General features: G+C 49.2%; 1 protein-coding gene across 1 annotated transcript in view; it reads right to left on the bottom strand.

Moving 5' to 3' along the window:
• Nucleotides 1-23,529, bottom strand: part of EBF2 (EBF transcription factor 2) — a 177,961-nt gene extending 154,432 nt beyond the window's left edge. Inside the window, exons 1-6 of the mRNA XM_074981653.1 lie at nucleotides 22,988-23,529; nucleotides 21,432-21,588; nucleotides 20,999-21,062; nucleotides 20,752-20,807; nucleotides 20,408-20,481; nucleotides 14,035-14,103 (exon numbers count right to left, since the gene is read on the bottom strand). Of these exons, the coding sequence (XP_074837754.1) occupies nucleotides 14,035-14,103; nucleotides 20,408-20,481; nucleotides 20,752-20,807; nucleotides 20,999-21,062; nucleotides 21,432-21,588; nucleotides 22,988-23,118 (551 nt within the window). The 5' untranslated portion in view covers nucleotides 23,119-23,529. The remainder of the gene's footprint in view (nucleotides 1-14,034; nucleotides 14,104-20,407; nucleotides 20,482-20,751; nucleotides 20,808-20,998; nucleotides 21,063-21,431; nucleotides 21,589-22,987) is intronic.
• Between the last annotated feature and the right edge of the window lie 729 nt (nucleotides 23,530-24,258).

Raw genomic sequence — 24,258 nt, 5'->3', positions numbered from 1 at the left:
AATGAGATACCAGAGGAATGAAGCAACTTAGCCTGCCAAGGCAGGAACTGGGGATGTGGGGAAGATGGGGATTACATGTGAGGCCACCAGGAAAGGAGAAATTGAAAGTGTGGTAGGAGCAAGCAAGGAAAGGAACGAGAAATAAAAAGGTGCAAGGGGAAATCAGGAGACCATCATGAAAAACAAGCTTGCGAAAGAAGAGGTGAGAAGCCCATAAAACCAGGTCTAGACGGAGCATAAAGTAGGAGGGTGAGCAGGTGCCAAGGGGTAGGAAGCATTTAAGGTCAGGTACATGCACAGGGACTGTACACCAGGGTCAGACCAGGGACTTGTGTCTAGCATGCCTCTGCTCACACCACTGTTATTGAACTCCCAGCCCTTCAGTGTGGGTGAGGCCAAGGAGTTGGATATTTGTTGGCAAAGCACAGGTGAAGACCATGCAGATTTGATTACTGACCCATCTGTGGGTCTGAATTATTAAACCAGTACGCAGATAACAGATGCCCTTTTCCCCTGCACACAGCAAATTTTGGCTCATGGGAAACGCCTTTCCCATTTCAGTCTGTGCATGTATGGGGCAGGGAGATTCAACCCTTCCACCCACCCACAAGACTGTCCTGCGTGGCTTCCCTATGAGAACTGCACCCAGGTCAAATATGCACATGTAACAAGGTGCCCACAGGGTCAGCTGGCAGAATAAGAATCTGAGACCCATCCTCACCAAAAGTGCAGATCTCTACCGTTTGAGAGAACATAACTAAAAACAGGACAGAAAATAAGACAGAGAATTTCTTATTGCCTCCATATCAATTCATGGTATCCCCATCTCTTGACTGCTGCATGCAAATGTGGTCGTCTCACCTCAAAAAAAGGTATCTTGGCACTGGAAACAGAAAAGGGCAACAAAAACGGTGAGGGGTTTAGAACATCTGTCATATGAGGAGAGATTGAAAAGACTGGGACTTTTCAGCTCAGAAAAGGGGGCCCTAAGGTGGACATAGTAGAGGTCTATAAAAGTATGACTGGTGTGGAGAAAGTAAACAAGGAAAAGTTATTTACTTGTTCTCAGCATACAAGAACTGGGGGGTCACCAAATGAAAAGAATAGGCAGCAGGTTTAAAACAAACAAAAGGAAGTATTTCTTCACACAATGCACAGTCAACCTGTGGAACTCCTCACCACAGGATGTTGTGAAGACCAGGACTTTAACAGGGTTCAAAAAAGAGCTAGATAAATTCATGGAGGACAGGGCCGCCAATGGCTATGAGCCAGGATGGATAAGAATGGTGTCCCTAGCCTCTGCCAGAAGCTGGGAATGGGTGACAGGGGAGGGATCACGATGATCTCATGTTCTGTTCATTCCTCTGGAGTATCTGGAATTAGTCACCATCAGAAGAGAGGATACTGGGCTAGATGGACCTTTGGTCTGACCCATATGATAGTTCTTATGCTAATAAATCCATTCACCAGGAGTCATAGCACACTGCTGCCCTAGCAGGATCGCCCAGAAAGGGGAATGCACACCACACTTCCCTAGTGTGTTACAAACTCAGATGTCTGCACCCTAATGGGAAAATCATTTGTTCCACACATACTAGCACCATCAAATGCTTCTTCTTATTCCCTCCACACACATGCCCCCCTACATTCCCCCCAAACACTTAAACTTCCTGGTTCTAACAACTACTCACAAGCTGTGTCTACACGTGCACGCTACTTCGAAGTAGCGGCACTAACTTCGAAATAGCGCCCGTCGCGGCTACACGCGTCGGGTGCTATTTCGAAGTTAACTTCGATGTTAGGCGGCGAGACGTCGAAGTCGCTAACCTCATGAGGGGAGCGGAATAGCGCCCTACTTCGACGTTCAACGTCGAAGTAGGGACCGTGTAGACGATCCGCGTCCTGCAACGTCGAAATTGCCGGGTCCTCCATGGCGGCCATCAGCTGGGGGGTTGAGAGATGTTCTCTCTCCAGCCCCTGCGGGGCTCTATGGTCACCGTGTGCAGCAGACCTTAGCCCAGGGCTTCTGGCTGCTGCTGCGGCAGCTGGGGATCCATGCTGCAGGCACAGGGTCTGCAACCAGTTGTCGGCTCTGTGTATCTTGTGTTGTTTAGTGCAACTGTGTCTGGGAGGGGCCCTTTAAGGGAGCGGCTTGCTGTTGAGTCCGCCCTGTGACCCTGTCTGCAGCTGTGCCTGGCACCCTTATTTCGATGTGTGCTACTTTGGCGTGTAGATGTACCCTCGCAGCGCCTATTTCGATGTGGTGCCGCGCAACGTCGAAGTTGAACATCGACGTTGCCAGCCCTGGAGGACGTGTAGACGTTATTCATCGAAATAGCCTATTTTGATGTTGCTACATCGAAATAAGCTATTTCGATGTTGGCTTCACGTGTAGACGTAGCCACAGTGTCATATCCCTCAGCCCTTCTCTTTTGTCCCCTTAAGACACCCTATGACAAGTAAACTCTTTCCGATCCAGCATTCTATCATCTCAAACTCTCGAATAACCAGCATTTTAAGCATAAATAAATTTTAGTTATGTTTTCCATAAGCACAGGATAGAGAAAGTAAATACCAATAAATACAGTCTAAGTTTACAATGCACAGTACAAATGTTGTTGGTAAATAAAGTACTCTGCATACATTTTTGTTTCTTAATATCTATTCTTGTTTTTCTTCAGTTGCTAGGTCTACTTCTCTATTATTCAGAATATCTAAATATCCAGTGACCTCCCGGTCCCGGGGCTGCCGGATATTAAAGCATTTACTGCTCCCAGGACATCTGACCCCTTTACTTGATGCTTATGCTGGTATTGGTGCTTAGACCTGGCAAATCCTTGCCGGCCCAGGTGAGTCGATGTTAACGCGCCCCTTGACTCATCAGCGTGGCCAGGATTTCACTCAATGTGCTGAAGCATGATCAGACTTTGAGCTGGTCAATCAGGATGCTGACATGTGTCAACCAGGCAGCAATGCATTTTATCTGGGCTAGAGCATGGGGAGCCTAACCAAGCTGGACTCCATCCATGCTGGCTGTCCGAACTGTGCTCCAGCATCACTGGCTCTTATCAGACCGCACAGTTGCCAAAGTCCTTTGGGACTTGGTTTCATTGCAGTTATTTTCTTGAGCTTTCCTACTGGCAGCAACAGTTGTCAGCACTGATGGGAAGTTTTTAGGAAGAAATAAAGTTTAGCGCAGACATCCAGCTGTTGCCAGCCTGCAATTCTGGGCCAGGGCCTCCAGTAGCTGAATTCAATGGAGCTTTCGGCATTTACACCAGTAGAGGCTCTTAGCCATTGTGTTTTGCTAAAACCACCCCCAGAAACAATCCTGGACCGACCTCCCCCTCCTCCTCCTGCTTCCTTTCCCTCGCCCCACTCAAAAATTGCTACATCAGGGCAGCATCAGGCTAAGAGTGCAGCCTTTCTCCTTCGAGCTAGGTACTAGTATGACTCAATTCAGGGGTGCCAGAATTGTGGGGGCAGGGGGATCAGAGGGCCACGATCCATCACTTTAAACAGTGGGAGTGCTAGGACCTTCAACTCTTTACCTGCCTTGAGGGCAAGCAAGAGAGGGAGGGATGTAACCTTGGGAAAGGGGTGCAGCGAAGGCAGGGTCTCGGGGAAGAGGTGCGGCATGGCAGGGGAGGGGCATGCTTCAGGCACCGGTGGCTTCCCCCAACTTTCCGGGCATTTGTGGCCGACCTGGCTCCTATCTCTCTAGTGTCCCTGCACCTCAGAGCCCTGAGTATATTTATCATCACCACCACATCCCTGCGAGGCAGGGCAGTGCTCTTAGCCCCACCGTACAGCTGGGGAAAGGATGCATGGAAGAACTCACAAGGAGCAGGGAAGTGAATTCGCCTTGCCAGCATCTCCAGCTCGCACCCTGACCTCTGGGCCACCCCTTCTTTCATCTCTGGCACGTGCATTCCAGGAGAACCTCATGCACCTTTTGAGTCAGCTGCCTGGCAAGTCCATGGACGAAGTGATTAAGTGAGACCCAGAAACCAGCAGCCTGTTTGCTTCCAGCCCCACCTAAGTGATTAGTCTGCTGCTCTTCACTTCAAAGAGTTGGGATTCTAAAACGGTCCTCTTCCAAAAACTGGGCTGGGTTTGGGGGGGTTTGTTTTTTAATTTTGTTAAGGGACTAGTAAGCCACTTGTCACATGGCCAGACCTGTGCTTTCTAACTTACTGCCTTCTCACAAATATTCACGCTACTAAAAAATTCATCAAGAGACAGATGGCACAACAGCAGCTCTTTGCAGGAGCGCTGGGTTTTGCAGCAAACAAAAACTTTGCCTGCCTCGGACAAGTGGCGAGATCACTGCAGGCTTCGGAGGGTGAGGAAGATTGCTGGAGGGGGACTGTGGGGAGCAGCAGAGAGCTGTGTCCGCTTTGCTCTCCTAACTTCCCTCAGCAGCCGCAACAGCTTCAGAGAGTCCTTTCCATCACCCTGGCAGCTTCACACGCAGTGGGGAATGAATAGAATTAAATGAGGCCCACACAGAACAACTCCCGATCTACTAAAGCATTGAGAATTGCTGCTCAAAGTGGTGAATGACAATACAAAAACTTACACCCCAGGATCTCAAAGCACTTCACACACAGGGGTACTCACCACCACATCACACAAAGGGGAAACTGAGGCACAGCCTTGACTAAGGTTACAGAACTCGTGTGTAGCATAACCGGGAATTGGATTCAGGTTTTCCATCCCTTGCTGCTGCACTCGAGCCACTAGACAATACTGCACCCTCCCCGTCTATTCCTGCTTCACATAGCAGGAATAACAACAGACAGCATTACGAGCAGCAAACGGAAATTCAAAGTAAAGGCCCAGCTATTTTGAGCCACTAAGCCTGTGGTGTGCAAGACACTAGCCACATGTGACTGTTTGGCCGTGTGAGTGTAGCTAGTTGGCTTGAAAAATAAATATATTTTCAGACTAATGTGGCTAGTTCGCTATAGGAGTAGGCACGCTCACGGACACCAGAGCACTATGCATGCTTCTGCCAGCTGAGCGTATAAGGTAAAAAGCCCGTGTATAAATCACAGCTGTCGCCTGGGCTGCAGCAAGACATGCGTAATGCAACCCCACTCCTGCACTGGCACAGCAAAGCCAGCCCATCAACGTGCTACACGCACACTGCAATGGCACAGTCAGAGGAGTTGGCACCAACTGGCTTGCCCAAAATGACTTTGGGAGGTTGTGAAATGTGCCAGACAGCCCTCCCTTTTGCCATGCAAATATGCCCTGGGCAGCAGTGGGGCAAACTCCCTGCCCCCTGGCCTGTCCCTGCTGAGAAGTGATGGCTGCCCTCGCATGAAAGAATGTAGTTTGGTCTCTTTGGCTTTTCTGCAGAGAAGCTAACAAGTGCTGGGGTTTGCGGGGGCAGTTACCAGCCTGCCAAATGACTAAATGTCTGCAGCGCGTGTCGGTGGACCAATCCTGTGGTGCCCCGCCCCCTGAAATGACAATGCCACATACTCAGCCGCTAGGAGCTGCCATTGCTCCATTGGCCTCATCCAAGGACCTGCTTCATTCATTTGCAGTTGTTCAGTGAATCATTAAAGCAAGATAATATTCCCCACCCCCAGCTCCCTCCTATTCTGTGCCTCTCTTTTAGCCGTGGGATGATCACTGCTTCAGCACCAAGCCCCTACGTGCCTGAGGCTTCTTCCAGAGCAATCCCCACTTCTACAATGGAAACTGAACCCAGAACCTCTCTGCTGCTGGAGCTCAAAGCCCCTGTGCTGAGCCCAAAGCCAGAAATGGACTGAGACTGCTCTACTCCCCACAGGGAGACAGCAAGGCCCCAGTGTAAGTACAAGGTAACAAGTGGATTTCAGCCCACAGAGAGGGTATGCGAGTGAGATCAGGGCCTTGTCGTGCCAGGTGCTGTACAACCCAGTACATATAGCAAGGGACAGTCCCAAGGTCTAAAATCAACATGGCAGAGAGGATATGGGAGAAAGAAAGGGTTATCATCTCTATTCGGTAGGGCAGATCTGAGCCAATTGCCCCACTGGGAATCTGTGGCAGAGCAATGGAGAGAACCCAGATCAGAGTCCCAGCCCAGTGCTTTATCTACAAGTCTGATTTTCCCTTTCAGTTGTACTCCAGGCACTGAAAAATAACTAGGCTCACTAATAGCCATAAATATTCTCAGAGAGGTAGCTGTGTAGTCATGCTCTTAGATACAACCACATCTGTACCAGTCCTACCAACAGAGACCAAAAACTTCAAGATCTCTACCAGGAACTCGTAAAACTTAATTACCCACCGGGAGAAATAAAAAACAGATTGGCAGGACCAGACAAATACCCAGAAACCAACTACTTCTAGATATTGTCAAGAAAGTTAATAACAGAACACCACTCGCCATCACCTGTAGCCCCCAACTCAAACCCCTCCTGCGCATTGTTGACAATCTACAGTCTATATTGGAACATGATGCTGCACTCTCACAGGCCCTGGGTAACAGACCCATGCTATCCTACAGACAACCGCTTAACCTCAGGAAAATTCTCAGTAGCAACCACACACCACACCACAGAAATACTAATCCTGGAACTGTTCATTGCAACAAACCCCATTGCCAACTCTGTCCACATATTTACACTGGAGACACCATTACTGGACCTAACCATGTCAGTTACACGATCAGGGGCTCATATTCCTGCACTTCTACCAATGTGATATTTGCCATCATGGGCCAGCAATGCTCCTCTGCTATGTATATTAGACTAACTGGGCAATCACTTTGCCAAAGAATGAATGGACACAAATCAGACATTAGGAATCTGAATACACATAAACCTGTCAGTGAGCATTTCAGTCTAGCGGGTCATAGCATCCAAAATTTGGAAGTGTGCATTCTAAAACAAGGAGACGTTAACACCAGATTACAAAGGGAGACATCTGAATTGGAGTTCATTCTTAGGTTTGATCTTTTTCACCTCGGACTCAACAAAGCTATCAATTATCTTACATATTACAAGGACAGCTTCCCCACCTTTGATATTTTAAGTAGGAATCCTAGGCAGCCCACTTAACTTAATAGACATTTGCAGTAAGTAATTTTCTTCCCCCTCTCTCTCAACTCCCTCTGTCCTATGTAGCTGATTTGTCAACTTTTATTTCCTGCTTTTGTTCTTTCTGTTAAATTCTCATCGTCTTTTTTATCAGTTATCATTTTTCAGGATCTTCCAGATCTGACAAAGTGGGTCTTTGCACATGAAAGCTTATGCTCCAAAATATCTGTTAGTCTGTAAGGTGTCACGGGACTTCTTGTTGTTATTGCAAGATGAAGGCTTTTTAATTTTCCAAAGATCTGCCTCAAGAATTCCAGCACTATTTTCCTGTCATCCTGCATTTCTTTTAGCATATAAGAAAATCCTCATCTCTCATACAACACCCTAAATTCCAGAGGATGCCAAAATACTTCAACCAGACTATGGGCCTTTTCAGCCAGGGGTAAGGCTCCACCTTGGCTTTGGCTGAACACGATAATTTCACAGAGCTCATAACACTACCAACATCCTAGATTACCGCTCAAAAATAAAGCAGGAGGGATGATACAACAGAGGCTACAGCCATTCAGGAACCATTCTGGAAGGTGTTGAGGTGGAGCATTAAATCACGAACATGCTGAAATATGAATACTGTGAAACCAGTGGAGTTATATTGGCTTGCACCACTTGGAGAGCTGGCCCTTTCCGCACATACAAGGCTGAGACAGTTGTACTGCAGGAATTAGGGTGGCAAAATTCTTCCTTACAAGTACAGTGCATGTTTTGCATTACTGATAGCTATGGGTCAGATTGTGATCTCAGTTACACTGGTGAAAATCTGTTGTGCTTTCATCCAATTCAAGGCAGTGTCTTCAAACTGGGACCAAAGTGAAGGAGATCAGACTCTGGCCCACCAAGAGGGTAAAGAACTCGGAGGGGAAATGTACCAGTTTTATTCTGAAAGACATCCCCTTCTGCACCATATTCCAGGCACCAAGAAACAGACACCCAACAATTAAATCAAATCCTGCCAGACAACTAAATTTTCCACCAGAGGGAGGGCACAGCCCAACCAACATCCTGCTGGCAATGTTATCCGAGTGCTGAAGAGTAAACACACAGAGCTATGAGTTAGGGGAAGCGCTGGGAGGGACAGAGAGAGTCTGCCTGCCAATAACAGCTCTGCACACCTGCCTGCCCCGAAAACCGCAACAGCCCTGCAGCGTTTTGCTGAGCAAGCAATTTCTACTGCTGAGGTTAGAATGAGTCTTTAGGGGGATTCTGCCTCAGCGTTCACTTGGAAGGGAGTGGACCTATTAGGTAACCTACAGATCGCTACCCAGGGAGATGGCTGGATGGTGAATGCAAGCAAGGCAACAGTCATGCTCCAATTCATATTAAAAAAAAAACCACATGATTTTCCAAGACTGGGGGAAACTAACGACAAGGTCCTTAGGAACTAAATGGCCACCCCAAAGCAAAGGGTACAGCAGAATTCCCCCACCCCCATCACGAGGATTTCTGGATTAGGTCAGGGCTGCCTGATGTTACTTTTCCCACTGAACTATTTCGCTTTACTCAAACATAAACACAAGTTACCCACAATTCAGCAGCAGCAGAAGTCACCACACTGTCATTGCAGAGCACTATATGGGTGGAATAGTCAACGCGCCAGGCCACAGTGCAAGCAGAAACTAATGAAAGGGGATGGGTTGTAACATTCTAAAATACTCTACTCAAACACCAGGGGCACCAGCTCCCAGCTACTTTAAACTGGCTGAATTCCAAAGGAGTCCCAAGGATTTATGCCAACTGAAGATCTGGGCCAGGATTTCAGCCGCTTGGCTGAATCCGAGTGCACGGTCAGATGAACGTGTTGTCAGATGGAAGGTCAGAACCTGCATCAGCATGGCAATAGACTCTGGTCCAAGAACTCTCAAAGCAGTATCCTATAAATTTTATCAGGCTCTCAGTCTTCACTCCACTACTTCTCACTACACTAACTACCGCAATGTCTTGGGGAAGCTACTTGAAACCAAAGCACACCACAACGTCTTGCATTGTGGATGCACTGTGAATATAGGCAACAAACTGACAAGGCTAAAAAGTGCTTGGCTTCTTCCCAGACCTCACTGCACCTTTCGCTGTGATGCTGCATCCTTCGGTCCCTTCCATGCTGCAAGATGGAACCTGGTTTTAGTCATCTTAAAATCCACTCCCCTATCAGGGTAGGAATTGCAATGCAGATGGGCCACGCTATGTACCAATTACATTTTTTTCATAAGCCCTAGCAGCAGCAGCAGCCCCAATGCATATGAATGGAATGAGGGGGGAAAGGAGGACTAGTGCATCCTATTCGGTCCAATCAGTCCCTTGGTGACATTGGATTTCCTTGCCTTCTAGAAGGAAGGCTCTTGGTGCCTATCACTTCTCTCACTGATTCGTTCAGGACCAGGACACTGGTCAGCTGAACATCAAGCTGCCTCCCTTTCCATTCTGCTTCCAGGCCTGACCCTACAGTCCTCGCTCAAGACAAGACTAACAATATCTCCCATGAAAAGAAAGGGATTCTGCACACACCCCTCAGTCACTCAGTTCAAGTCTGCCAACTCAAGGGCCACCTACGCGGCATCAGTTACCTGTGCCAGAGGACTCAATTACAGTAGCTGGGAATTCCTGAACAGCCTTTGGGAGGTTGGCAGCCTGCTCCCACTTCACTGCTCGGCTTCCTGGGAAAACCCCCAGATGACACGATGAGCCCCTGGTGTGGTTCAGTAGCACAGTGCAGACTGGATGAAACCACATCTCACCAGTGCCCCAGAACTGCATGACAAATAGATGTCAGAACATTTGTGGGGCCCTGTGAAAGCACTAATCAGCCCTATCTGCCCTGTGGAAGAGAGCAGAGGTGAGGGTACTCTGCTGACAGCCAAGAGTGCCATCATCATGCCTGCAGGGTTTTGTTTTGTTTTTTTAAGTGCAGATGGAACTTTTGCTACTTTCCTTACAATCCAGAGCTTCAGTTGCCCTCAGAGGGGGTAGCCATGTTTGTCTGTATCCACTAAAACAACAAGAAGTCCTGCGGCACCTTATAGACCAACAGATTTTTTGGAGCATAAGCTTTAATGGGCAAAGACCCACTACATGCATGCATCTGATGCACAAAAGTTTATGCTCCACAAAATCTGTTAGCCTACAAGGTGCCACAGGATTTCTCATTGTTTCTCCAAGTAAGTGATACTGACTGTCCCAATAAATGTTTCACTCCAACACAGTCGATACATTGTAATACGGCAACCTCCATATTTACATATTGCTTCGACCTGTCGTAGAGCCATCTATGAGAACAGTTTTAAAGTAAATACATGCACATGTGCAAACACACACACACACACACACACACACACAGAGGAAGCCAACATTAAACCAACAAATCATTATTTACAATAACCATTTAAGAAACCTCTCTTTTCAAATACACATCCACACAATGTTACAATACCCTGGGGCATGTAGGACTGGAGGAATGTGCCTTGTTTTTCAGGCTTGATATTTCACCTGGTCTTGAATGGCTAGCTGTTGCATTTTGCTTTTTACCAACAAGCAACGTGAAATCCCCTAAAATAAGTAGAAGCCAGCATCTCAGCCGATTCCAGGAATACATGCTGACTCTCTAACATACAAGCATTTGGGGTGATCGTTCACTCACTATAGTTTTGTTTGGTTTAAAAAGCCTAAAAGGGCTTTTGCTGCTTGAGAAAGGTGCTAGATTGCCAGATTCTGGAAAATTAAATTCCATTTATCCACAGGCAGGATTAATTCTAGTCACTTTATAGTATCACTTCAACTAAAACTGCTCTTGACCTGGTGAGCTCATCATCCACATGGACAAAAGAGACAAAAGGTGGGGGTGAAAACAGATGCCAAAGCAGTGAGCAATTTGTCCAGGGTCATACCCCAGGTTAGTGGCAGATGTGGGGAAACAGTCGGGTTTCCAGACTCCCAGTCCAGTACTCTACTTGCTAGACCGCACCGCTTCCCAGTGGCAGGGCATATTCCACCTACATGAGTCTACCTCCGCTCTGGAGGACAACCTTTAAAGACAAGTGTACACACAGGCTGTTCCAACTAAGTAATGCATCAATTCCCCCTCATGTGTGTCTGTTTGGCAGAAGTCTCCTGCATGGTTGCTAGAGAGAAGAACAAGCTTCATGTGAGGGGTAGCTCCGTTAGTCTCTAGCTTCAGAAAAAAACAGAACAAAAAACCCACCACAAGCAGTCCAGGAGCAACTTAAAGACAAACAATTTTATTTATTAGATAATGGGCTTTTGTGGGCATGACTCACGTCTTGCCCACAAACCTCATTGATAAATAAATAACATTGTAAGTCTTAGAGGTGCTACAGGACAGCTTCTGCCCTTTTTTTTTTCGTGAAGCTTCCTATGAAACAGTTAGCGTATTCTGGCAAGGATCCTCTTTGCCCCAGTTCAGGCCAGTGTGGTCATAAATGTGAAAGAATTCTCACCAGTGAAGATGACTGATGAAAAGTTTTTGTGACACTTAAGCCGTGTCTACACGTGCACGCTACTTTGAAGTAGCGGCACTACCTTCAAAATAGCGCCCGTCACGGCTACACGCGTCGGGCGCTATTTCGAAGTTAACTTCGACGTTAGGCGGCGAGACGTCGAAGTCGCTATCCTCATCAGGAGATGGGGATAGCGCCCTACTTCGACGTTCAACGTCGAAGTAGGGACCGTGTAGTCATTGCGCGTCCCACAACTTCAAAATAGCGGGGTCCGCCATGGCGGCCATCAGCTGAGGGGTTGAGAGACGCTCTCTCTCCAGCCCCTGCGGGGCTCTATGGTCACCGTGTGCAGCAGACCTTAGCCCAGGGCTTCTGGCTGCTGCTGCGGCAGCTGGGGATCCATGCTGCAGGCACAGGGTCTGCAACCAGTTGTCAGCTCTCTGGATCTTGTGTTGTTTAGTGCAACTGTGTCTGGGAGGGGCCCTTTAAGGGAGCGGCTTGCTGTTGAGTCCGCCCTGTGACCCTGTCTGCAGCTGTGCCTGGCACCCTTATTTCGATGTGTGCTACTTTGGTGTGTAGGCGTTCCCTTGCAGCGCCTATTTCGATGTGGTGCTGCGCAACGTCGAAGTTGAACATCGACGTTGCCAGCCCTGGAGGACGTGTAGACGTTATTCATCGAAATAGCCTATTTCGATGTTGCTACATCGAAATAAGCTACTTCGATGTAGGCTTCACGTGTAGACGTAGCCTTACTGTGTTTAAAGATCCCTTGGAAATAAAGTATTACAAAGCCTGGCTTAAGAAAAACAGTTAACTGGTTAAACAAGAGAGCTTAACTGGTTAACCATTTTAATCTAGGTCCCGCTGCCTAGCCCACTAGCCTTGCCATGGCCCTGGCTGTTGCAGCCAAGCATGGCTGACCACCACCGGAGTTAACTGGCCAGGGCTGCTTAACTGGTAAATATACTGGTAAGCCTAATGCTTGCAGATTAACCAGTTAACGTCCCAAAGAAGTTTGCTTTACTTAGCCTTGTGCATTTGCTGATCTCAAAGTCCTGCAAAGCAGCACAATTCCGGTTTTACAGCTGGAAAACAGCTGCAGAGAGGGAAAGTTACTTGTCCCAATCACACACTGAGTGTGGGGAAGAACCAGGAACAGGACCCAACTCTTCTGACTCCTCATTCCATGCACCTTGTCTCCTCAGCTGCAATGGGCAAAACTCAAGAAATGCAGGACTGAGGTTGGAAAATTCACAGATATGGACTCAAACCAGACATCAGATCGGAGAAATATGGGCTAGAAATAGTGCACACAAGCGCAAAAGGGCCTCTCCAGCTCTTCCTTTTTCTACCCAGAATGCTGTGGTTCTTTGGTATGTCCCTCTTTGATCTCAGTCACAATCTGAACAAGCAACGATAAAGGCAAAGGGAAAAAACAGCTAACTCAGACCCTCTGTAAAGGGTCAAATTGAGTAGAAAAATCTGAGGAAAGGGAATTAGATATACTTATTCAAACTAGGCACCGGCAAGTAGCAGCACAAAAAAAGCACCAATCTATCCTCATAATGTTATGTTAGATGCTCTGAGTACAGGCATAACAGAGGAACAAAGAAATTGGACTCATGGTCAATTTACTCCAGTTTTTTATCTCTATCTACAGCCACTGCCACAAAAAACATTGCAATAGGTAGCTAAGAATAACCTGTCCCCGGGACATTTCCTCCTGAACACTTTTATCTGAAGAGAAGCATTTGCCTTGAAGCAAGAGGGCTTAAGATCTCTCTATGTAAAGCCCTCAGCTGTGTATTTTTGTGTATTTACTAAAATTATGTTGCATGTTTTTATATCTCCTTTTATATCCTACTAAGATCTTGGCTTCAATATCTTGACAATGAATTCACCAAGCTAATTGCACACAGTGCAATACAAAAAAAAAACCCAAAGTCCTTTCTATCAGTTTTGAATTTGCCTCCTTACATTTTCACTGAATATATACTCATAACACTTCCCACTGAGAAACAGAAGGCCAAGAAATATGTGAAATTGATGTTTTGCATAAGATTTATGGTAATTCCAAAACCATGCATTTAAAACCTGGATAATGTGTTTCCCAAAAAAGCCGCAACTGCAACATCATTATTTTGTTCTGGAATTTTAATGAAGCTGCCAGGTTACTTGAAACTTTATCTATTCCAGTGATCCAGCTGGATCCCATCCCACGTGAATAGACTTACCGTGCACAGGATACTCGGTCAGCTTTAAATTGGTGTATGTAGGACAGCATTAAAATAAGAAATTCCACCAAGGGAAGCCCAGCCTTGCTCAAAATAACCATTTCTTCAGCTAGCACTTTAGGATTGTATAGCACTGACATCAAAGCACAGCAGAGGCCGACAGCTGTCAAGAATGAGCCTTGCCTGTCTCCAGGCGAAGCCAGTGGTATGGTTTGGTTTGTTGGGTGGTGTGGAAGAGAGAGCGTAATCTCCTACCTGTCAATGATCACAGGATCCGAGGGAGTCTCATTTCTGTTGCCACAACTTTTCTTTTCACAACACCGGCTGGAGAGGGAAGGAACCAAAAGGAGAGTATTACTGTGAATGCTAACAGCAAAGCCATCAACTCTAAGCCTTGCGCAAATGATGAACTGAAAGTTTTATGGGGGTGTCAGTGGCATCCACAAAATGCTAACTGAAATTTTCAAAGGGGATGGGGGTTTCTCAGAGTGGTGCCCAGCTCCATTTAATGCCAATGGGATTTCTATGCTTGGCTCCCCTGAGTCTCTTTTGAAAATCTCAGCCAAGAGGAAAAGCAATATAGTCACACTTTATAGTAAGGCTCTGTTTATAAATGTTTAACAGATGTAGTAAGCATGTAATAGACATGACCAGCGAGGGTTATAGGTGCTTATAAGCCCACCAGTAGAAGGCAGCATAGCTGATGACAAACCATGGTTAAAAGCAACCTACTACTATATTGGTCTCTGTAATAACTGATTGACCATTTATTCCACATATATCAACAAATGGGAATGTAATATAAAGTTTATACACTGTGGCCAACAATGTGATTACACAGAAACTGTCTGCCAACCTCAGCCTCTCTCTGATAAACATACAATACAATCTGGACCCAGCTGACCAACATACAAGTTCTCTGTTAGATGTTCAGTGCAATGCGTGTGTCCAGGGCTTTTCAATATAACTAGGTCCTTGCCCCAAAGGAAAAGAACAATTAAAGTACTGCATAGGGACCCGATTTAAAATAAACACACGCACACTAGAAATGCTCACACGTATATGGTACAAGAGAGCAGCTGTTTGACTCTGGGAAGTAACAGAACACTCTGTAATTGTCATCAGTGTAGATGGGACACTCAGCACCAGATCAGGACCTTTGTACATGCCCATTCTGTCTGAAAACAAAGGGCAGGCAGGATCCTTAGCTGACACACACCAGTGCAGCTCCACTGATTTCAATGGAGCCAGACTGATTTATGCCAGCTGAGAACCTGAGAACTTGACACATTTGCGGAGGAGGTGGGGGTTGAGTGGAGAATTTGCCATCTCTACATTATAAAAACATCTCATAGGAGCAACGTGCAAGCCCCTTCGACCTATTAAGAGAAACCTGATGCTGTGGTAAATCAAACTGTTCCATTTGACATAACCAGGAACCCAGCTGAGGGACACAACATTTATCACCAGAACTGCTTGACTTCTAAGCGTACAGTACCAAAATTCCCTTCTGTCCCCACAGCCCAAGGGTCGGCTTCCGCTTGCCATTATGCCAGCAGCACGAAGCCAAGCAGCTAGTCCCAGCATCTTTTCGCAAAGGCACTTGGGTTTTTGTTAACGTAGCCGAGAGCTGGACTTGGCCCAGCCTGTTGAGTTTTATGTGCAGCGGTTTTGAGGGGGCTGAACGCATTTTCAAAATTCCTAGTTAGCCTGAATTCAGCTGCTTTCCGCAGGGAATTACTCTGACCAGAGGAAAAACAGATAAAAATGCATGAATGAGTCCAAGGCAACACAATATGAAGGATTAACTCTCCTGAAGCCAATAACATTCAGATACAAAATGCTTGAAATATAAATACGGACATAAAACTCTATGAATGCTATTGAACATTTGATCAGCAAGTTGTAGCGTAAGAGAAACAGCATGGCCTTGAGAGTATACACAGCCCAGCAAGGCGGGATACAACAGGCAGATCTCTCTCATTAACAGTTCTAATGGGAACTATTTCGACCCTTTTTGCGTTCCTTTACCTCAATCCCACAGTTACCCAGGGAGTCCATTACTTTTAAAATAAAGGGTAGGAACTTATTTGGCACAAATTGTCATAGCTCCATTGATTTAAGTGAAGCTATGGTCATTTACAACTACCGTCACACTCTGCCCCCACTCACTCCCATTTCCAACTTGTTTTTGAGCGCACCTTTCACAACACTCACTGACTGAGGGTCATTTCTACAGAGTTCCTCACTTTTGTAAGAAAATAAAAGATTTCAGATTTTCTATTCTTAAAAAAAATCACACACAGAACACCCTCATTCAGAAGAGTGAATGGTTGACTTCTATTTTAAAGCTGCAAATATTAGGACCAACTGGAAATGAAATCAGGAGCAAACCTCTTACTGGTTTTTCATATATCATGCAGCTTGCTAGTACTGAACAAAAAATCTTAGATCAGATTTTTTGAAAGCTTTACACTGATGTACGTTTTTTATTGCTGACTGAAACAAGATTGAAGTTCAGTTATTTCCTTTCTTTGCAATAATACTAACAAGATATTGTGTGGTCATGTAACTCCTACAGATCATCTAACCACAGGCACTATGGATTAGAACATCACAACAACACTCAACTGAAAAGCAATAGCGCCTATACCAAATCTCCTTGTCCACACATGCTTCCACGTCATCAGATAGTAGAGCTGTTTAGATTATATGACATGGATTTGGCAGGCAAGACAACTGCTTCCTGGTAAAACCCATCTCATTGTTCGACTTAGTTTGCAAACTTTGTTATCACATTTGTGAGCTTTCAAGCATTATATATTACTAAAAATGTGCCTTTGCCCTGCAGAGGGCCATGCACTTTGCGAATATTCATTCAATAAATTATTTTGTTAGTCTTTAAAGTGCTACATGACTGCTTTTTTATTTCGTGACGATACAGACTAACATGGCCACCTCTCTGACTACTCATTTTCTCCTTGTTTGCCTCTAATGCAGCATGTCTTTTTCAGATGACTAACCTATTTCCTTTCAACTTACTACTTTCTGAGTCCCAGAACCCATGAAATAGTTTACACTGAAAGCATCACACCTTTGCACAAGGTAACAAGTTTAGTTGTGGATCAAATTATTCCCAACCTTTGAGGATATGCCCATCAAGAATTTCAGATAAAGTCCATCTTGACTCTTCAATTCCCCCTATCCAAAGTATTTCAAGGGACCTTCTATCACTGTAGTATTTACATACTGACAATCTTCCAAACGAATTATATAAAAACTTGTTCTTTCCTGGGCTGACGCTGCTCCCAAATAAATCAGTGGTAGAAATCTCATTGACTACATTATGGTGTCCATAATGTTGGTTTCAGGGGACAATAAGATCCTGATCCTGCTAATATTTAAGCACCTGAGTAATTTTACAAAACCACGCATCATTCCATTGGTCCCCATGTAATTGCTCACTTGCATAAAGTTGTAGGATCAGGGCTTAAGACTTCTTACGGGCACGAAAATAAATTCCTACTGTGCTTCGAGCTCTCTAACAGATCCACACAGGTTGCAGGGAATTATGCAATATGAAGTGTTCTGGTGACAAAGCAGCAATAAGATCAACAAAGCCAACCCTAGAAACTAGATAGGGCCCCATATCAAAGAAAGGCTTTTGCATCCCCTCCCTGCCAGCCGGACTAAAATGGTTTTAAAATTCAGCTCTCAACTTTAAAAAAAAAAAAATCTGTCTCTAATTTCAAACTCAAATAAGCTCACAGCATGGTGGCCTTTGTTTTGTTTTCTTCTCCCCAACTCCTCCCTGCAATTGCATAACAAAAGTGTCTAAATTCACACCATCTGGCCGATAAAGACACAGGCCCCAGTGGCCGCCTGGCCCAGCTGATTAGAGCTCCTGTCTAGTCTGAGCCTTGTGGCGAAAGTCACAGCTGTGGGGCTTGCTTGCACTCAATACAACTCTGTTATTAGCCAGCTGTAGGCCCGGAGACTACTTCTGTTCAAATTATAATACCTTTTAACCCTCTGAGCATTGAGGGCATCGTCGGCTGCTGGCAGCAGCATAACAACTAGTTTTCTCTTAGTTGTTAATTGGTAGAACAAGATGATGACAAAGACTTATTCCATTTCCTATCATTCAGAGAAAATGCTACTGTATATTTAAGATCACCTCTACCCCATATGGGCAGTTCCCATTACACTGTAAAAGCTCAACTGCATAAAACCTACGCTAAAACCTTCAGAACAGTAATAAACAAACAAACAAAAAGCTCTAACTGAATGCATTAATTATTGGGGGGAAGGGGAGTTGAGATTTTAAACTTTCAATTGATATGACAGATTGTTGCATCCACATCAATATTTAGACAACTTTCCTGCTAAGGATACATCTGTCACCGTCTGACTAGAAGATGCAGGGGGTTTTGGATGCGCTTGTCTGTATACAGCCTGAATATCTGAGTGATTTTATATGACAAATCAAATCAAAGGATCAAAAGGGTATTTACCTGTAGCTAACCAAAAAGAAAAAAGAAAGAAAGACAGAAAAAAAGAAAACAGACCCTATAATTATAAAAAAAAAACCCCACATAATAGGCATCAATTTGGACCTCAGAATGCACACAGTACATTAATTTTTTATATGCTGTTACTAATGCAAACTCAAGTAGGGGCTTTAAAAATTGATGCCGCACTTAAGCAGCAGAGAGTGAGGATGATTTGATTATTGTGTTTAAAAAATGTCAAGTTTAACTAGAGTTGGATTCATTCCCCTGCTATTATTCAAAATGATGGTGTAAAGTCCTCTCAAAATAAGCAGCATCCTGTTTTAAAAGTATCAGTGAACAAGACATTTAAAATCTAATGTCTCGATTAGGTTACAGAGAGCTTTTGATTTGGTTCACTAATCTGTGCATGACATGGAAAGGACAGCCCTGAATTGTAATTCTTCCTTGGCTAATCTATCAAACAGGAGTTTAGTACAAACTGAATAATGGTTTACATTTGTAGAACATTACCTCAGATCAAGCATGGAATATATTTACAGTACAGGCATCAACGAAAGCCCAGGGTTCAAAGGCTTATGAGAGAGTTTATTGAATACTTTTAAAATGTTGATTATAGTCAGGGGAAAGATTGCTCCGCTTTCTTTTTAAGAAAGGAGAGTGGGGTCAAAAACAAAATAAAAACACTCTTCATATAGATCTGCTCTCCATCCAGCGCAAGTGAAAAAAGAAATGGATGACACTAGCTGTCATTTCCTTACAGAGAGAGACCCTAGTGCACAGAAAACCAGATAATAACTGCTTCTGCGGTGATTATCCAAGTATGGATAAGTCAAGCCTTGGACAAACAGGGAGATATTAAAATAAATATGTAAGTTTTAGAGAAACCCAAAAGTAATATGCTCCCCCTACACTCTTCTTTAATATATACACGGCATAAATGACATGTTATACAGAGACACAACAGGCAAATTGCCTTTCATGCATACAAGCACATGTCTATGCGAGTAATATTTTCAGCGTTCAGAAGTAACAGGATTTGGTTACTCAGTGCGTGAGGGTGACACATAAAGGTAAATTGTGCATGTATGTTCAAACACGCACAACCCTATTTGCATACTTTACCATCATTGCAGTTTGCCAGGTACAACGTTTATTCCATTACCTTGGGTAGGAACATTCATATTTCCCCCGCACAAATTCTATCCTATTAAATTACTGTTACTATATCATCCATTTAAAAGGCAATACTTAAATTTCTTAATGTTTAAAACAAGCAACATTCCATCTGAGAACTTTTTTTTAAAACAAAACTAAAATAAATAACCAATGTGTTTAATAAAGGTCAAAGTTGGGTTTACCTTCCATTTGATAAAAGACGCTTCTGTGCACAATTTAATACACTTTCATACAAGGACCCTGATTGTTTGCACTATTAGATGTATCAAAAAACATTAATTATGTGGGCAGAAAAATAATCAATTTACTTGGAAGCAAGATGTCCGTCCATAAAACACATGTACAGAAACATATACACAAATGTTATTAAAAACATCTTCAGCTGTATTTTATGCTTCGAAATATCATTTTAACATCTTTATTTTTTTTGTCTATTTTACTAAAAGGTGGAAGTGCCATACATTTTGCTTGTTACAAAAAATATTTCAAAGACGGATTTTGGGGACAGAATTAAAGGGCATAAATTATGTTAATCGATAATGTTAAAGTACTGTATGTAACCTGGAAAAAATAAATCAGGAACTCTTTCTAATTTTCCTCTGGAAATTGATAATAATTCTTTTAGAAAGGCAAACTGGGAAAGCTTAAAGACATACAAAGTTGGGAGTTATGGGCCTTTTCATTTTGTCATCTCAGACCCAGTGCAAAACAGAAGAAAAACAGAGCAGTTCACTTATTAGGCAGGGTTCCCAAATGCGCAGAATTAAATAAGGCAGTGTCTGACCCAAATCAAACATTGTACCCACACAAAGAGAAATTCTTCTTCTGGAAGAGACTCCCTGGCACAAAACCAAACTGGTCCTATCTACCACTCCAGGGAAACAGGCTTACGGCTATTAACCGAAGACCTCCTGTGCCCCCATAAAAAATGGTCTTACCTGCACATGACTTCGTGAGTAAGCAGAACTCTGCACATTTCTGGATTCTTGTTCTGTCCTTCGTAAGTGATGGGCTATGAAAACGAGGGACGTTAGTATGCAGAGGGGCACCGGGGTTTGTTTCGGGTAATACGCGGGGCTCGGAAAAGCACCACAAATTCTGGCTTGCTACGCCCACCCCCGAGTCCTTTCGCACAAGCCAGGCAACGGGAATGTAGCCCGCCATGTGTCACTTCACCGATCGGGTCCTGGGCCACCGGGGAGGGGAAAGAAGCGTTTTCCAAACGCCCGCCTCAGGCACACGCAGGAGGGGGACGGTCCAGGCAAAGCCGAGCTGCGCTCACCTGTTTAGTCACTGAGTCGATGAGCCGCACGAAGAGATCCTGTTCGGTTCGGACCCCTGGAGAGAGAAGCGGGAGAGGAAATCCGGCCGTTACAGGGGTTGTGTCCCCGACCTCTCTCCCCGCTGGGCTCCGATCCAGGCTCGCCCCGGAGCGCGGCCGTCCAAGGGCACTCCGTGCGCTGTGCCGCCGCGAACTCGGCAAGGGCGCAGGCTTCCCCCGGGCTGCCGGCGCCCCGCCCGCGCCTTACCGTTGCTGTAGAGCAGCTGCAGCTTGTAGTGCGTGCCGTTGTTGGTCTTCTCGTTGCCTTGCTCCTGGAAGAGAGACACGAGCTCGTGCCACAGCCCGTCCCGCCGCGCCGCGGGGGGCGAGAAGGTGCGTCCCGGCGGCGGCGGCGCGGGGTGCACGGACCCGGGGCAGCCACCTCCCCGCTCGCCGCGGGGCTCCGCGCGCGGGTGGCGGCTCTCTCCGCACCGCTGCGCGCGGGACAGAGCAGCGGCCGCCGGGGCCGTCAGGCAGGAGAGGCCGAGGGCTCCCAGGGCCGCTCCCGGCCCCGGCCGTTGCCCCGCGAGTGGGAGAAGCCGGGCCGGGCCGGGCGCGCCCACGGCCACGTGTGGAGCCGCCCCGCGTGGCGCAAAGGAAGCAGCCTCGCGAGTGACAGCGGGCGGAGGGCCGGGCCTTACTTTGTCGTTCTCTACGAAGTCCACGAAGGCGGTGCGCTCGATCTCCACCGGCTGCCCCTGCCGGTCGTACAGCGCCAGCACGAAGTGGAAGAAGTTGGACTTCCGCAGGTTGGAGGGCGGCTGCTTCTCGAAGTGGGCTCTGGACAAGGCCACGCCGCTGCGGGAGACACAAGGGACGGGGCGGGGCGGGACGGGGCGGGAGGGGAGCGGTGACCAGGAGCGCAGGGCACAGGGACTGCCCGGCTCCAGGCGGCACCTCGCTGTCCCGGGAAGCGGCGCGCGCTGGCCCCCTGCGGCCGCAGGATTCCCACTTGGGAGAGGGGCGGCAAAGCCCGTCGCCGCCGCTACCGCTGTCCCCTCCCGGCCGGGTTCCCGCTCCGCAGCCCGCAGGCTCCCAAACCGACGGCGCCGGGGCCAGTCCCTCCAAAACGCGGGGGACCTTCCGCCAGCCCCGCGGCCCCTCTCCTCCTCCCGCGCGCTCGCGTTGGGGCGGTGCGCGGGGACCGCTCGCGGCTCGGCCGGTGACTGTCCGGCGAGTTCACGTGTCCGTTCGCCCAGCCCAAGGGCCCTCCGCCCCTTGCTCCGGAGGTGCGGGTCTGCGCCGCCGGGAGCAGAGGGCGCGCCCGCCTCGCTGGCCTGCGCTCGCTCCCTCCCGAAGGCGCGGGGACCCCGCTGGCCGCGCTCTCCCGGTTCCTGCCCCGTCCCGCTCCCCGGGCTCCGGCGCCGCGGGGCTCGCCTGCAGCCGAGCCGGTGTCCCGCCGCGCGCCGCAGCCGGGACGCCGCAGAGCGTGTCCCGCCGAGAGCCCCTCCGGGAGCAGCTCCGACCTTGGCCCGCCGCCACCCGCAGCGCTGCACAAAGCCGCCGTCCTCTCCCGCTCCGCCGCCCGCTTCGACCACCCGTGACCGCGGACCGTGCACGAGAGCCCGAGGACGACTCGCGCTGTCCCTCCCGGGGCGGACCCCGAGCTCCCGGCTCGTGTGACCCGCTTACCTCTCGCCACCCCCGAGCTACCTTCGTTTCCCCCAGTCCTGCCCGGGCCTTTCATTCCTCCCCCGAGGTCCCTCGGCCGCCGCTCAGGGGAGGCCCGTGGCGGTTGTCCGGCCGCTCCCGGGCCGGTGCGTGCACAGCCCATGTCCCCGCCGCCCCCGGCTTTGTCCTCAACTTCCCTCTCGGGCCCTCGCGCTCCCCGCCAGCGGGGGAGAGGGGAGCAGGGGCGCGCGCGCCCGCCCTGCGGAGTCCGGGCCCGCGGAAGCCAGGGCACGTTTGCGGTGCTGCCCGGCCCGGCGCCGGGAGCGGAGCGGAGCGGAGGCTCCTGGAGGCCAGGCCGGGCCGCTTTCCGCCTGCTCCCGCGGGCCCCGCCGTAGCGGACCGGCGGCCGGGAAGAGTTTGCCCGCGGAGGACGGGTGGGCCGTTCGGAAAGCCCCGTCTCGGGGCGGCCACCCGCCTCCCTCTGCGGCGTGGCCCGGCTGCGCCCGCGAGCATCTCCCCAGCCCGCCCGCCCGCCCGCCCGCAGGCGGAGGGGGGTTCCCGGGGAAGCCGCCCGCTCTGCGCTTACCTTTGCGCGGCTACGTTGGCATCCACCACCCCCACGTTGCGCACCCAGGACCGGACCGACTCCATCTCGGGCGCCAGCGACTTCTCCTTCAGGATCGGGCCTCTGCCTAGAGTGTCTTGGATGCCAAACATTGAGGGCGCCTAGTCCGGCCGGCCGCGGTGCCGGAGCTGGGCGAGAGCCGCCGCCGCCCTGCAGCCGGGCGCGCACCAACGCAGCCGTGGAAAAGTTCCGCCGGGAAGCAACTTCTCGGGCCGGGAAAGGCGAGGCGGCTCCCGGCGCCGTCCGCACGGACCCTTCGCCGAGGACAGCCAGGCGCTCACGCGGGCGCGCCCGGGGCTGTCATCCTGCAGAGGCCGGAGCCCAGCGCCGCGGGCCGGTTCACCTGTTCGGCCGCGCGCGGGTCGCTGCCTGATCCGAAGGCGGACGGGAGCGGGACAGAGGCGGGAGGCTGACGACACGCGCCACGAGGGGAGCCCGGCCACTTCCCAGGCTAGTCACCATCAATGGGTTACGGCACCGGGAGAAAACATACTAGGAAGGGGGCGGGGCACGTGGCCATATTAGGGGCTCGATTTGCATAGACTCACCCGATTGGAGGGTTGCGGACAATTAGGGAGCCGCCGCACCCTGAGCTGTGCTCCGGGCTGCCCAGCCAAGGCCTGGGGCCGCGGGGCGGGGGAGCCGCTCCCCGCCCCGCGCCGCGCTGCGCTGGGGTGACCGCCCAGCGCACGGCGGCGGCTCCTTTGAGGCGGCTCCGGGAGCCGCTCACTCCGGCCGCGGACTTTGGTCACACACGCGAGCGCCGGAGCGCCTGAAGCGCCCCCTGGAGCCTCCCCGCAGCCCGGCCGGCCGCGGGGCAGAGCGCGCGCCCGAGCCCCAAGCCGCGCACGCACCGACGCCCGCCCTGCCGCCTTGGCCCGGCGTCCCGGCGAGGCGCTTCTCCTCTGGCTCCTCGCAGCCCGGCCTGCGCGTGCGGCCGCCCTCCGCCCGCTCGCACAGCGGCGCGCAGACGGGGTCCCAGAGGCCGGGCGCGAGCCCGCCTGCCGGCTGAGGGACTCGGCTGCTCGGGGGTTCAGGGAGCAGCGCCCGGCTGCCGAGGGAGCCCCCTGGGACCCGCCTCCGGGCTGGGGGAACTGACACCGCGGTCACAGCAGGCCGGCGGGGAGCGGCCGTGCGAGCGCCCCCGTCAGCGTCCGGTGGCGGCTGTGCAAGAACTGCCTGCCAAGCCCCGCGGGCGGGCGCAGCTTTCCACGCGCTGACACCAGCGCGCG

The sequence above is a fragment of the Carettochelys insculpta genome, chromosome 31, assembly GCF_033958435.1.
Source record: "Carettochelys insculpta isolate YL-2023 chromosome 31, ASM3395843v1, whole genome shotgun sequence".
In the NCBI taxonomy this organism is placed as follows: Eukaryota; Metazoa; Chordata; order Testudines; family Carettochelyidae; genus Carettochelys; species Carettochelys insculpta.
The sequence above is the reverse complement of the archived record's forward strand: the minus strand, read 5'-3'. Positions and strand labels throughout refer to the sequence as shown.